The sequence below is a fragment of the Lissotriton helveticus genome, chromosome 2_1 (genome assembly GCF_964261635.1).
Source record: "Lissotriton helveticus chromosome 2_1, aLisHel1.1, whole genome shotgun sequence".
NCBI lineage: Eukaryota > Metazoa > Chordata > Amphibia > Caudata > Salamandridae > Lissotriton > Lissotriton helveticus.
The window spans coordinates 119,049,042-119,064,423 of NC_136059.1; the positions used below are offsets into that span (position 1 = coordinate 119,049,042).

At 44.4% G+C, this 15,382-nt stretch overlaps 1 protein-coding gene across 9 annotated transcripts in view; it reads right to left on the reverse strand.

The window, feature by feature from the left end:
- DCTN1 (dynactin subunit 1) overlaps positions 1–15,382 on the reverse strand; it is a 669,529-nt gene that overhangs the window by 341,394 nt on the left and 312,753 nt on the right. For 6 of the 9 annotated variants that reach the window (XM_078674588.1, XM_078674584.1, XM_078674585.1 and 3 more), the window contains exon 4: positions 6,481–6,512. In XM_078674588.1, the coding sequence (XP_078530714.1) occupies positions 6,481–6,512 (32 nt within the window). Of the gene's footprint in view, positions 1–6,480; positions 6,515–15,382 lie in introns of all 9 variants that reach the window. The other 3 variants (XM_078674592.1, XM_078674591.1, XM_078674590.1) reach the window with 1 other exon arrangement.

A 15,382-nucleotide genomic window follows, 5' to 3' on the forward strand; every position in this document is an offset into this window, starting at 1 on the left:
GTCCAGCCGAAATAGTTTTCATGTAGGTTTTTTCAAGTATTAGGTTACATGGAAAGGAGCCGCACCAGGATGCTGCTCAGCCGCCACCAAATGACTCCAGCACGCCAAGATTTCACACTCCAGGCTGAGAAGCATATTACAACACCCTCCACACGCCCTGCAGCCAGGGGCCGTGCCTCGCCAGGCAGGATGCCATGCTCTCTGCCAGGGGCCGTATCTCGCCAGGCAGGATGCAATGCTCTCTGCCAGGGGCCGTATCTCGCCAGGCAGGATGCCATGCTCTCTGCCAGGGGCCGTATCTCGCCAGGCAGGATGCCATGCTCTCTGCCAGGGGCCGTATCTCGCCAGGCAGGATGCCATGCTCTCTGCCAGGGGCCGTGCCTCGCCAGGCAGGATGCCACGCTCTGCAGCCAGGGGCCGTATCTCGCCAGGCAGGATGCCATGCTCTCTGCCAGGGGCCGTATCTCGCCAGGCAGGATGCCATGCTCTCTGCCAGGGGCCGTGCCTCGCCAGGCAGGATGCCACGCTCTGCAGCCAGGGGCCGTATCTCGCCAGGCAGGATGCAATGCTCTCTGCCAGGGGCCGTATCTCGCCAGGCAGGATGCCATGCTCTCTGCCAGGGGCCGTATCTCGCCAGGCAGGATGCCATGCTCTCTGCCAGGGGCCGTATCTCGCCAGGCAGGATGCCATGCTCTCTGCCAGGGGCCGTGCCTCGCCAGGCAGGATGCCACGCTCTGCAGCCAGGGGCCGTATCTCGCCAGGCAGGATGCCATGCTCTCTGCCAGGGGCCGTATCTCGCCAGGCAGGATGCCATGCTCTCTGCCAGGGGCCGTGCCTCGCCAGGCAGGATGCCACGCTCTGCAGCCAGGGGCCGTATCTCGCCAGGCAGGATGCCATGCTCTCTGCCAGGGGCCGTATCTCGCCCGGCAGGATGCCACGCTCTGCAGCCAGGGGCCGTATCTCGCCAGGCAGGATGCCATGCTCTCTGCCAGGGGCCATATCTCACCAGGCAGGATGCCATGCTCTATACCAGGTCCACCCTAACCAAGTTCCCTTCATGGACTCAAAGTCGAGGCTGCTTCTATGCTGTGCCCCCCACCAGGGACTGAGCCGAGCTGATTGAGACTGAGTCAATGCGCTATAAACCAAGTTCCTCTGCACAGCAAATCAAACAGTCAGAAGGTATCTGCTGTCTTGGTCGAAGGCCTACACTTTGCTCTAAACGTCCCATTAACAGAGGGTGGCTGTATGTCACAGAACGTACGTCACTCAGGGTTCATGCAGGCGTCTGAAGAACTGGAATCCCCTCAATGATTCCCTCAGAAGATGGTGGGCGCCTGGACCCATGCGGAGCCCATACTGTTCTCGATAGAAAGAACTCTGCAACCCTCTAAGGTAAACACAGTAGGGCCAATTTACTCTCCATCGTCAGGCAAGCAGCCAAGGGGAGCCCCGGATAGAGGTAACTCTACCTTCCACAGACACTCCCCTGGCACGAATCCATTTTTGAGTGAAAATCTGACCACAGACCTCTCAATCGCTACCACAGAAAATGGGGTTCTCTCCCGAGGTTCCAAACCTCAAAAGGGAGGCAAGTCAAGCAGAAAGAAAAGCAAGATGTTGTGTTTGTACTTGAATTTATCTTAGTGACCTTGTATCTGCTGCATGATTTTTTGAAAAACCGCAGCAGCTGAGGTGTGTCCAAATGGCATGCAGTGAAACATGAACGTGCCCATAGGGGTGGTGAAAGCTGTTAAATGTTTAGACTCTGGGTGCAATTCAACTTGATGACAAGGTATAGATAGGTCTTAGACACTAATAAATGAAGACTGTGGGCTCTATAATCCCTTTAGAGCAGAGACTTTTGAGTTATTTGTCTAAGTTGTCCCTAATACCAAACAGAACCGCACTGAGCTTATGTTTGACTGGTATGGCTCCATCTTTTACGATGATTCTATGTTTAAAGCCTTTTATTCCTAATGAGTTTCCAAAAACTTCCGGACACTTGTCCTTCCAAACTTCGCCTTCCTCTTCGATGCCAACCACAAGAACCTTTTCAATTCAATTCGATTCAAAACCACTTTATTCGATTAATAAAAATCATAAAAGTCACAATACAAAAAAGGAGGAATTACGTTCATGCGCATAAAAAGATTACAAAAGGTATATATATACATGTGCAAATTTTGTTTTTCTTTAAAAAAAAGCATATTTCATTTGATGTAATAAATGTACAGAAACAATGTCAGTTAGTCTCACATATTCAATTTTTTACAACGAATGGAAACCACTATAAAATTTGCCACTCCGAAAACATAATTACTGGGGATTCCAATAACTGCAAATAAAGTAGCGCTGGTTTAACTTGCAGGAAACCCTTTTCCTTTAGCAATGGAACAATAAACTTTCTTCTGGCTGATCTATACAAAGGGCAAAAGAACAAAAAATGACTAGTGTCCTGCAGTGAAAAGCCATCACACCTACAAGGGGGCATCCACTGGGTTACACCAGGTTTTACAATCAGTAAATAATCTATGTAACTGATTGAATCTAAACTTTGTCAGCACCCAACGATGGAACGGAATCGTTACTATCGTAAGGTAAGGTTGGATAGACAAAGTCGAGATCAATAAGTAGTGCCCCCTAACCATAGGTTTTCTTATTTGTTCCATCTCTCGCTCCTGCTCTCTAACTAATAAAATTGGCTTTAATCCATTTTAGGTCTGCTTTTACCAAGGCCTCAGGGTTTGTAAAAATTTCTGGTCGACCCATGGCCTTGGTGGTTGTTTTAATATAAGATAGCCAGTGGATGTCCCTGGCTTTCTCTAGGCTCATGCAATCCCGCAGTATAAGATGGTTCAATGTGAGATTGGGATTCAACCAGAGTTTTACCCATAATAGGATGGGTGCCAGATTGAGCATATCAGCAATGTACCCCATACCTAACTCCTGGTGGATTGAAAAGGTGGGTGAAGATTGGGGTAAGCCCAGTAGGGCACGCATAAATTTGTTTTCTTCATTTTGGATTAACTCAGGGTTTTTGTACCCCCAAATTGCTGCCTCATATCTGGCGATAGCGATTGTTTTTGCTCTATAAATGGCCAGGATCGCTTTGCAAGGTTTCCCTCCTAATCGCTTAGCAAAACCTAGGATTGCAGCGGCAGATCTTCTAACAGAGTTAACTTTAGACTTGATTTGGGGGACCCATGCACCTCCATCGTCAAATACTACACCCAAATATGTAAAAACCTTAACTTTGGCACTGGGTTTAAGTATCATGCCAAAGAGTCCCTGGTGAAACCACCCCAAAATGTTGAGATCCTTAACGGCAACATATATGTTCCCCCTGATCCTTCTGTCTTTAAATATTAACTCATCCTCAAAGAAACCCAACATATCAATGTTACTTCCTTCGTAGGACACAGGTGCCCTGTCAGGAGGGGAGAGAGCCTGAGAACCCTGCCAAATGTCATTGAACATTTTCTGTGTTTTCATCGTTATTTTTGCTCATGAGTCGACTAATAACTTAATTGTGTGGGGACCTACACCAATGTCAACAATGGGATCAATACAAGAGGATAGATCACCCTAAACCCCTTCCTGAGAGCAACCAATCTTGTTGTTTCGATAGCATGCGACAACAGATATGAATTTGGAGTCTGAATCGCTGTCTGATTCGATCGAGCAGACAGCAGGTTTTTTTTAAACCCCCTTTTTTTTTTAGACGGACTTAGACATAATGCCCGATCTTTTTGCAGAAGTTGCACATTACATCAATAGCAAGACATTTTGCCCCACTTTGATGGAAGGAATTACCACATCTCAAGCACATATTGCCATTTCCCTCAAAGAAATTGGGGTTGTGGGGTTTAACCTTGGCAGAGGTGTTGGATGAACCAGCATTGGGTTTGGAATGTTGATTGGAAGTATTATTAACCTTAACAACATTATTGACATCATTAAGCTTTTCATCCAGTTCTGCCTGTTGGGTTCCCAAAATGACCTCATCCAACCCGGAATTAGGAAACGGCTGTGTCCCCTACATATCAACAGAAGTCTTCAGTTTTTCAACAGCTCTTTCAGCCCATGAGTTTCCCAGAGGCAATGCAATAAGGTGGAAGTTAAACCTGAGCTGAAAGCTTTCCCTCCCTAATGACCCAGCAAAGGTCTGCCCCACTTCACTAATGACATACAGGCTCAAATTATCAGAAAAACTGGCCTCAAACCAATTCCAGAACTAGTGGAAACTAACGACCTTCTTACCTTTTCGGTCAGTTTTTTGTCTGGTCTGCACCACTAAGGTGGTGGTACTCTTGCGTTAGAAGATCACCATGAGCTAGTTGATGGCAGTGGTGTCAGGCGCAGATTCGTTTCAACCTATCAGCACCATCAACCATAACATTCTGATCCCAACTTTCACCAAGGCCAACATCACTGGCATAGACATTAAGGAGCTAATTTCATTTCAGACCGAGTGCCAGGGGTTGCTATCCACCCATTCGCTTTCAAAGTAGTCAGCTGTGATACATCACAAAGCTCTACACTAACTCGACTATTACTAAATCTGTATTTGTGGCCACAGGCTTCATTACTTCACTGGGCTGGAAGCCGGTAGATAACGCCCAGATCATCTTTGGCCATCCTCACCAAGCAAAGGCAGAAAGAAAGAGGAGGCTGTGGGTGGCCAGGCGTACCGCCTGCCTATTACACGATGATGGAGTTCCATTACCCTTTACCAGCTTAAACCATAAACAGGGAACTCCTGCTCACATGGTCAGCAAATTGTAGATGGTGTGTTGCATCATAGCATCAGTAATAGGTCGATCTCACTAGCCTGCCAAGTTACTTTGTAATTTGGGAGTCAACACTAGCTTATTGTTATGTGCTTTTGGCTTCTGTGCTCTGCTTTGGTAATGCTACTCTTTTTCCTGTTCCTTTCCTTCTCATGCTTGGCTCCACTGGCCTCCGAGTCGAAGGTCTGCTTTGGCCAGCTGAAGGTTCACAAAAGATGGTTCTTTTTTTATTGACTCAGAGTTTCCTGTTCAAATGATCAAGGCTCGGATTCCTCAGGATTGGAGTTTTGAAATTCTACAAATCTGGCATCGCCAGTTAGCACTACTCACAGTTTTCAGCTGAGCCGAAGCGCAGCAGCTCAGCTTCCCTACAAGTTAGCTATGAAAGAACATAGTTCTCTGTTGCTGAGATCCCGGCACTGAGTAGCAGTACATAGCAGGGTGAAATCAATGGCCTTAAATTTGTGCTGCACATTTAACATGCTGATTTTTTACCTTCAAAATGTAAATGGCACCTTCCACAGAGCTCTTTGTACTCCGCTAATTAATGTATTCTTGTTGTCTCTAGTCAGTAAGTAACTTTATTCTTATAGCTTGACGAAAACAGGCCATATAAGATACAAACATCGAGTACATATTGAGCAATTGACAACATATCGTAATAATTTCATCCACAAAATTTTCAAAGAAGTCCCACTGCCAGGAGAGTTCACTCTCAAGTAAAAATACAGCCAAGTGGTCAAGAGCTTGTGCATGACCAGGCGGCCATCTAGGCGCTAGTGTGAGGTCAGGTTCAGGGCTTTTCAGTAGCCACAGGTAGAATGTGGAATTTCACAACTTTAAATATGCAGGTAGAATTCTCTCTGCAGACGATCCGAAATCTCCTTAGGACATGGCTCTTTAATCAATAAATTAACCATTGTTTGTTTGCTAATTCCACCTAGCTTCCAGATAGCACCATGAAGCTTTGTGTACGTGCGACTCACAATAGTATATTCTCACTACTGACACCATAAGCTGGTACTTTACTATAATTGCTGCCTAATGCAAGAGGGATTTAAAAAGAAAAATATATATTTATATTAATTCCCAGCTAAAAGAAAGGATTGATAACTAACCAGGATTCAAAATGAAAAACACTTTTTTTACCTTGTGCTAAAAAATACAATGGTTTTAGTAAGAAAAGACTTCAACTTCAAAATTTGGGGATAAAACATCCTTCTTCAAATCTTATTGGGTACTCTTATCACCAATATTCAAAATCTGCTTTCTCCATCAGACAGGTTCACTTTCTATGGAACAACAAGATAGTAAGTCATTCGTTCTTAACCATCGCCTTTATTCAGTGGCCACAGAAAGACGAACAAAAGCACTGGATTTCACAAAGCAACACTAATTACTGCAAGTAAACCAAATACAGATAGCTCCAGTCTGGCAACACTGAGATAGAGACTAGAAACACAGTAACAAAGGAGAAGAGTAAAAGTAAGACGAAGACAAATATAAAAAGAAGAAATGAAATATAAGAAAGATGTACCACCACACAGCACACTGTATTTGTATCTTCACGGTGCTTATAAAGGATTCCTCCAGTCTTTTAAACAAGAACATATCCTACAGACAACTGTTAATGAAACAATCAGCAAACAATGTCAGAAACAAAATGCAAAAAGGAATTTTCACTCACCAGTTTACTGACTTTGGGTGTATCCTGTGGCTCTGTAGAGAAAAAAAATCATGAGTAATTTTCTAAACTGTACATATTGATGGTATATTTAAGAGTAAATATCAATGGCTACTGATGAGACGCAGACCGGGACAACACAGATCTCAGCAGAGAAAAGTGATGGGTAGACGAGACATTAAAGATGTCCCTTGGGGAACAGCTACAGGGATAAAGTCTTCCTATGTGCAGTAATGATCCAGAGGTTACAACTATAGAGGAGGATCTGTAATGCATGCCAAGATTCTGGTAAACCTCAGAAGACCTCTTCTGGCCCACGGCCTCATGATTGTATCCTATGAAACACGCAAGGCAGACAGAATAGACCGGGGTCTTGTAGGATGTCATAACTGCTATATCAAAAGTACGGCCAGTAGGGAGACATGCAACCAAACTAGAGAACTATCTCTGGTAGTTCTCGGCACACCAGCAGCCAGGACACCATCAGACTACAGACTCAAAAGGGTAAAAAAGAAAATAAACAAGACAATAGGACATTTCAGTCATTGCACCGAGGATCTGGAACCACGTCCCCAAATCTATCAGGATGAACACAACCCTGCTCAAACTTAGGAGAGTTGAAGACTCACTTCTTTAAATAACACTACATCACAATGCATTAACTGTCGGCAACTCCGCTTCTTCTTCTATTTCTCCCCAACCATGTACAACACTCCGGTGACTTTTGGCTAAGTTCACACTATAGAAATACCATATAAAAGTTGGGAATAAACATTTGAGAGAGAGTAATAAACTTTACTGCTCTAAATGTCTCCCAGTGGCTCTTTATGGCTCCCCAGTATGGGGTGCTTAAAATACAAAACTTCTACAGCTGCAAGAAAGCAATGATTTACATAGGCTATTGGTAGTTCCTAAATCAACGCCAACATTTATTGCTCATAAAGAGCTGGGATTAGATTTTAAGGAGGATACCACATAGCTGTATAGCCCGCTGTAGACAGCTATACCGGCTATTAAAGGCCTGCTGCAGTGTTAAAGGCCTGAGTCGAAGGCAAGGGACTTTAACAAGGCAGCGGGACTTTAAAAGCCAGTACAGCCCTGCTACGAAGGGCTTTAAGGGTATTAGAACATTTTGCCACAAGAGGGCAGAATGTGCTAACAACTAAAACAAAGTCTTCAGGGAGCTCGAGGGGATTGAAATCCCCTCAGGCACCCTGAAGCCTTTGTTCAAAGCCAGAGCTGTAAACAAAGAAACATTGAACTTGCGCTGGGCTTATACCAGCCATTATAAGCCCGGAGCACTACATTGTTTTCAATGGAGCTCCCAAAATTCCAATGTTCTAATATAGCCTTATAGCCCGCCGTAGAGGGCTATACCGGCTATTAAAGGCCCTCTCCAGTGTTAAAGGCCCCGAGCCGAAGGCAAAGGCCTTTAACAAGGGAGAGGGACTTTAATAGCCGGTATAGCCCAGCTACGAATTGCTATAAGGCTATTAGAACATTCTGCCACTAGAGGGCAGAATGTTTTAACCAAAAAGAACAAAGCCTTATGGGAGCGTGAGGGGATTGGAATCTCCTCAGGGTCCTTGAAGCCTTTATTCACAGCCAGAGCTGTGAACAAAGAAACATTGGAATGTTGGAGCTCCAGGCTTCTACCAGCCATTATGAGCCCGGAGCACTCCATTGTTTTCAATGGAGCGCCCAACATTCCAATGTTCTAATATAGCCTTATAGCTCGCCATAGTGGGCCATACCGACTATTAGAACATTGGAATGTTGGGAGCTCCATTGAAAACAATGGAGTGCTCCGGGCTTATAATGGCTGGTATAAGCCTGGAGCTCCAACATTCCAATGTTTCTTTGTTCACAGCTCTGGCTGTGAACAAAGGCTTCAGGGAGCCTGAGGGGATTCCAATCCCCTCACGTTTCCAAAAGGCTTTGTTTTTTTTGTTAGAACATTCTGTCCTCTAGTGACAGAATGTTCTAATAGCCTCATAGCCCTTCGTAGATGGGCTATACCGCCATTAAAGTCCCTCTCCCTTGTTAAAGGCCCTCGCCTTCGGCTCAGGGCCTTTAACGCCGGAGAGGGCCTTTTATAGCCGGCATAGCCCTCTACAGCGGGCTATAAGGCTATATTAAAGGCCCGCTGCAGCGTTAAAGGCCAGAGCCGAAGGCGAGGGACTTTAACAAGGCAGCAGAACTTTAAAAGACAGTACAGCCCTGCTACGAAGGGCTATAAGGCTATTAGAACATTCGGCCACTAGAGGGCAGAATGTTCTAACAAATAAAACAAAGCCTTATGGGAGCGCAAGGGGGATTGAAATCCCCTGAGGCTCCCTGAAGCCTTTGTTCACAGCCAGAGCTGTGAACAAAGAACATTGGAATTTGAGCTCCGGGCTTATACCAGCCATTATAAGCCCGGAGCACTCCATTGTTTTCAATGGAGCTCCCAACATTCCAAAGTTCTAATTGACCTTAATACACTGACAAAATAGTACAGTATCTCGTCAAAATAGGGTGTTAAGTTCGCAAAGGATATTGTCAAGGATTGCTTGGAATTGCACTATTTTGGAAAAATACGCTGACTTCAGTATACAAGAAATCTGTTATTAGAGCTGGGTATAAAGTTTAGCCCAGTAGAACCCCACATCATTCTGCAATTCAGTAAAAGAGAAATTAAAGTAATTATGTTGGAAAAAAGGGCAGCCCTTGGGGAACTAGAAGAAAGAAAGCTACACTGGCTAGATACTATGTGGATATAAATCAAGAAGGAATACAGGGTTATTTGATTGAGGCGAAGAATACTTACAGCAGATTCTTGTTGACAAGAGTTTGGCTAGAGATGATCCACCACTTAATAGCTTTTCCCAAGTCACATGAATGGCACAAAAACTTACCTAGATGCCCGTGTAATGGACAGGCAACTCCGCATTCTTGATTGTTTTGTAAATTTTATAAGGATGTCAGGTCATTGACATTGCTCCCCCCGTCTTTTGATCTCAAGGTATTATTCATTATGAAGAGGCATGTAGCTTTTTGAAAAAACCCTCAAAGCTGCACTAATGTGGTGTTATTCTTGATTACATCAAAAAGGCCCTTTGCAGATGATACTCTTTATCCTATTTGGAAGATTTTCACTTTGAGGATATTCACGAAGACCTGAGTTTTTTTTAACACTGCGTTTTAATATCCAAAGTTACAGGCCAAAATCAATGGGATCCCTGGACATTTTATGTATAATTTAATAAAAGGGAGATGGACATATGAGTTTATTTATCCTAAATTGTTGCTTTACTAATCTACAACCTCTGACAGTGATTATGTAAATAAGTATGTTTTTAGATAAATATGTATTTTATATTTTTATTGAATATTTTAGATTCATGTAATTATGATCCTTTTTGATGGATTTTTATGGACTTGCTTATAAATAAGAATAAATAATTTAATTGAATAGAAATACCATATACTTGCATAGAGCTACTAAGGAGGTGGGATTGTTGTTTATGACTTCAAATGAAGATTCCTACAACGCAGAACTAGGAGTAATGATTACTTCTGCTTCGCAGGATCTTCACTGATAATCAAAAACTTTAAAACAGAACAGCAAGCTGGGATCAAACATCTGCAGAGCGGTTAGACAGAAGAAACAGGAGTTGCATACAAAATGGGTAAGTGAAAGAAATGTTGTGAAAGGAGGTCAGAGTAACTAAAGACTTGGTGGTGGAAGCCTTAACTCTAGTGTAATGGGCGTTTAATTTCCCCGGCAGATGTTCACCAGCTATGTGAAAATGCATGCCACGAATCCAACAGGGAATGGATTATTTGGAAGTGGCCAGTCCTTCACACACACATCCATAAATAGCTGGTTGGAACTGTGAAGAGTCTTGGTTTTGTCGAGCTAAATAATCTCAGGACCTTTCCAACAGCCAACAAATTATAGAATCGTTCCACTGGAGTGGATGGGTTACGAAATAAAACAGGTAATGTAATGGTTTACTTATTATGGAATTGAGAGACCACTTTAGGGAGAGAAGGGGATTGAAGAGGTTTTATCTTCACCACCTATGCCCCCCACCCCCTGGTTGAATTACTGTGTATGGTTTAACAGCTAAAAGGCTCTGAATCTCAGGGTCACTATAAGCTGATAATATTGCTTTCTGGATGGCCAACAGGATGGTGCAATAAAGGCTTGTGAACAGTGGCAAAGCTAGGGCCCATTAATTAGGATAAGAACACATAAAGTTCCGATGGAGAAGATGGCATTCTGACTGACCTTCTAAGAAGCCCTTCATAACAGATTTTCAAGGAAGACATCTGGTTTGAAGTTTTCTTGTGCTATGTCATTACAGCAAGGTGAACTTTGATAGTAGAAGAATTTTAGTTTACTTATAGGAATGAGACAATCTTTTCGCACCATGCTGGACTCGGAGGAGTACATGGAGGAGGAGGTTACCTCCTTATTGACGATCACTTCTGTCAAATCATGGAGGAATCCATTTTTAAAGCAGTTTCTCAATTGATTGTGCCCTTGGAGAAGAAGATTCTCAACTTAGAAGCTCAGAGCCACAAACCACTTATACCGAAAGAAGAATCAGCCAGGCTACCTACCTCTAGGGCAGCCCTTGGCAAACGCACAGACGACCCCAGGGTTGATCTGGACACCGTTGCCACCTTCAGAATGCCTTCATGGCTTCCCAACCTTCCCCTGCTGACCCACAAGCTCCAGTTCTGAGTACCTCGGAAGACCCTTCCTTTCCTTGATCCATTGGATGGGGATGAATCACCTAACATTTCAGATGGAGAGGGTGACCGCAATAGGCCCTGGCGCCCTTCAGGAAACCCTGGGGGATATGCCTTCCCAAGACCCAGAGTCTGACATGTTGGACCCTGATCATTTAATGCATCCGCGTTCAGTGTAATGGTCCCCTGCGCCCAAGGTGTTGTCTTATGTTGCAACCCATTTGTGGAGCCCATGGATAAGGAGGTATGTAGCCGCCTCGGGCAGAGTGCCCTTGCCCTTCCCTTGAGAGGAAGGTTGCCCTCACCCCGGAGATGGATGCCAAATATCTACGTTTCTAGCTAAATTTGTGGGAGACCCTAAAAAAGGGATTAACCGTTCCTGGCGATCTTCTCAGGATAAGCTAATGGATGTGGCAGGTCCATTGTCCAAGATCCTGTATAAGGTCAAAGACGCCAAAGCGTCAGGAACCCTGATTTCCCCAGACACACTGTCTAGTTGGTCACAGTGGGCAATAATATTCCTGGGGAATACCAACTGTGCACTCTCTACGAGGAGGTGCAGATACCTCTTGATTAAAATTGACCCGCAACTGGTTGAATTGGTGACTTCGTAGGCGGGCCCAGTTGCACGGGGAAATCTCTTTGGGAGGCCCTCATCCGCGAAGTGGGTAAATTCAAGCACAATCCTCTATCAAAAGGATTTTTACACCCCATATTTTTGCCAGCACTGGTCGGGGACGCTTGACCGGCCGCTCTGTCCAACAGGCCTCCGAAGCAAACGACGGCAGGACTCCAGCCGCTTCTGTAACTGTTACCCAACTCGAAGTTACCCCCGTTGTCAAGGGTCCAGAGGAGCTTCCAGGGGGAACGGCTTTAATAAAGTACTCAAGGTGACTGTTCAACCTTCCCAGGGGATCAGACTTGGGGGCATATTGGAACGTTTCCTTTACAATTGAGAGGCTCTTAGTTCAAACCATAAAGGGTTTCCATATCAAACTTGATGGCTTTCCCTTCCAGCTAGCAAGGTCCCAGCCCTTTTCCTAGTTTTACAGTCAGATGGATTTGGTGGAGATGGAAATTGGGCAACTCTTGGAAAAAGTGATCATGCCGACGTCTTTATATCCTCATGGTTTTCTCCGCAACCTCTTCCTGGTAGACAAGAGGGAAAGGGGTCGGCATCCCGTCATCAACCTGAAGGGATTAAAGGAGTGGTTGGTCTACCACCACTTCTGATGGAGGGTATCCATCTTCTCAGGGGTTTGATGTAGGCTAACGACTGGAGCGTGCGCCTGGATCTGAAAGACACATATCTCACCATTCCCATCTTCCCGCCTCACAGATGTTTCCTGCAGTTTCAGTAGAGATCTTCAAGTTCATCTCCCTTCCTTTCAGACTATCATCCACTCCATGGTGTTTCACCAAGCTTCTGAAACCACTGGTAGAACACTGGAGGTCCAGAGGTATCCGTTTAAAGATTTACCTGACCAATATCCTCATTATCGATCAATGTCCAGATCGTCTGTCTGGCCATCTACAGCAGGCTAACAATCTCCTGGAGTCTCTCGGTTTCATGATCAATGAAACAAAACCTTCTCTTACTCTGTCCAGATCCTTGCAATTCCCAGGGTTTGCAGTGGATTCTGTCAAAGCCACCTTGAGTCTTCCATATCGGAGGCTGACCAAAATAAATCAACTGAGGTAAACTTTGGCCAAACCTTTGATTTGTCTGCGTCATCTTGCCCGCATAGTAGGCCTTGTGTGCTCCTCCATACAGGCCATCTTCCCGGGTCCTCTATATTACCGTGCACCTCAACGTCTCCAGATTTTCCACCTCTAATGGGGTCTCACTTGCTCTCAGTCCGTTTTTCTTTTGGATGAATCTAATTTTACCTCGATTGGATGAATCGAGGTAAAATGGTGGCTCTCCCACATGGAGGTCTGGAACAGCTGAGCAAATTTCAGCTCTCAACCCAACCTAATCAGAGTTAGAGTTAGACGCCGGTGTTTTGGGTTGGGGAGCTCGTGGTGGGGAAATCTCCACAGGAGGAAAATGGTCATCCGCAGAAAGGTCCCTTCACTTAAACTGTCTGAAGTTGATGGCGGGATCCTTCAAAGTAAAGTGCTGGACCAAGGACAAGGACCAATGTTGTGTCTTTCTCAAAATGGACAAGATAGTAGGGCTTCGCAACATAAACCATCTTGGATGAATGAGATCAAAGACTCTCGTAGACTTGGCACGAACATTTTAGACTTAGTGCCTGGCCAATCAAATCACAGTCTCCGCGCAACATCTTCCCAGCAACTCTAATCAACAGGCAGATTGGTATTCCCGCCTTTGGCAAGATGCCAGTCTATGGCAATTGTATCCGCAGGTGTTTCAAGCAACACAGTCCAAGTGGGCTCCCCTCACGATAGACCAGTTTGCTTTCCAGCTGGACCGATACTGTAGCTGGTGCCCTGACCCGAATGCAGTGAAAACCGATGCTCTTCTCCAGGACTGGAGCAAGAAGAAGGGATTTGTGTTCCCTCTGTTCTCTATGATAATGAGGTTGTCTACACAGATTTGAAGACAGCTGGCAGACTGGTGGTAATCACCCTGATTTGGAGATGTCAAGTTTGGTTTCCAGTTCTGATGGAACTTTCCTGGGATTTTCGAATCCCTCTATCCCCATTTCCGGTTCTCCTCCGGGATCCCCACAGAAATCTTCATCACCTGGTCCTAGCAGGCTCACTTCGACTCATGGCATTGAGGATTACCGGGAGCAATGAAAAGTCCCATGTTTTTCATGAGAAACTGCCTTCTTAATCGCTAAATCTTGGATGGATAGCATGAATAAGAGATGCCGATTGACCTGGTCCTGATTGTTGGGTTGGTGTCAAAGGCAAGTGGAGTCAGATGTTGTCCACATCTGTAACTTCTTTGTCTCTTTAGCTTTGGAAAGTTTGGCTTACAAGTCTATTAATACCTTTCGTTCAGCTATTTTTGCAGGTCACTCACCAATGGATGAGCGTCCTGTAGGAGAGCTTATGCTGGTTTGCAAACTACTCCGAGGAATTAGACTATTCTTTCCTCTCGAATCTAGGTACTCTATATTATGTGATGTTAATAAGGTCCTGTGCCTATTTAAATAATGAACTTCGAATAAATATGTCAAGAAAGCAGAGGTCAGAAAAACAGGCTACATTACTGTGCTTGGTGTCCTGTCACAAAGTTCTCGGATGTGCGAGCTCTGTATTTAAAAGGTAGAGTGTTCACTCTGGAAGGAGTAACCTTTTATATTTCCAGGAGAACGAACTGTAACTCCAAACTGGTTTCATATCCGTCCTTTCCTGATTTTCCAAAATTGTGTATTGTACAGTCGATTAAAGCCTATGAGTCCATGACAGGAGACATTTGTCCACAAGGTGGCAAACAATTATTTATTGCCCTTCCTAAACCTCACAGAGCTATTCCCTTCCCTACTATTGCCATTAACGCGGCAGATTGGTCCTCAGATTCGACTCTCAAAAAGGTTTTTATTTCAAACCGGTACCAAACCTGGTCTCTCGAGTGGTGGAAAAGCTTTAATACTCGCCTTTAGTCAGGACATAGAATGAAAACATTCGTAGCTATCCTAACGGAAAATTTCAATTCTATCACGTACACAGGGAGAGGTTTAGTCCAACCTCAAGACCATTTTATCTTATTACCACCCTTTAAAATATTTTATCAAAGATGTACTATTTGGATATGGTTATGTGTTACAGGTATTCTTGCTTATTTCATCAAGGCTTGCTTAAACTTGTCAAAAGGTTTTTTCTCATGCCTTTTGTCATTCTGCATTCTATGTTTGTCCTTTGGAAACAAGGTATTATATAAGTATCATTTTCTTAGCAGGGACAGAATCTTTTAAATAGGATTAAGGGGGCTAAAGCGTCCACAGGAAGTTCCTCAGGGATATGCGGACCTCTGATTGGATGGACTGTTTTTTTTGTTTCTTTCCCAATGTTTAATGGGAAATGAGGTTTTGGGCACTTCAAATAAATTATGTTTAATGGCTGCTGGTGCATATTGAAGAAAGAACAACCTAATCCTCACCTCTGAGTCTCTAACAGAAATTAGAACATTGGAATGTTGGGAGCTCCACTGAAGACAATGGAGTGCTCCGGGCTCATAATGGCT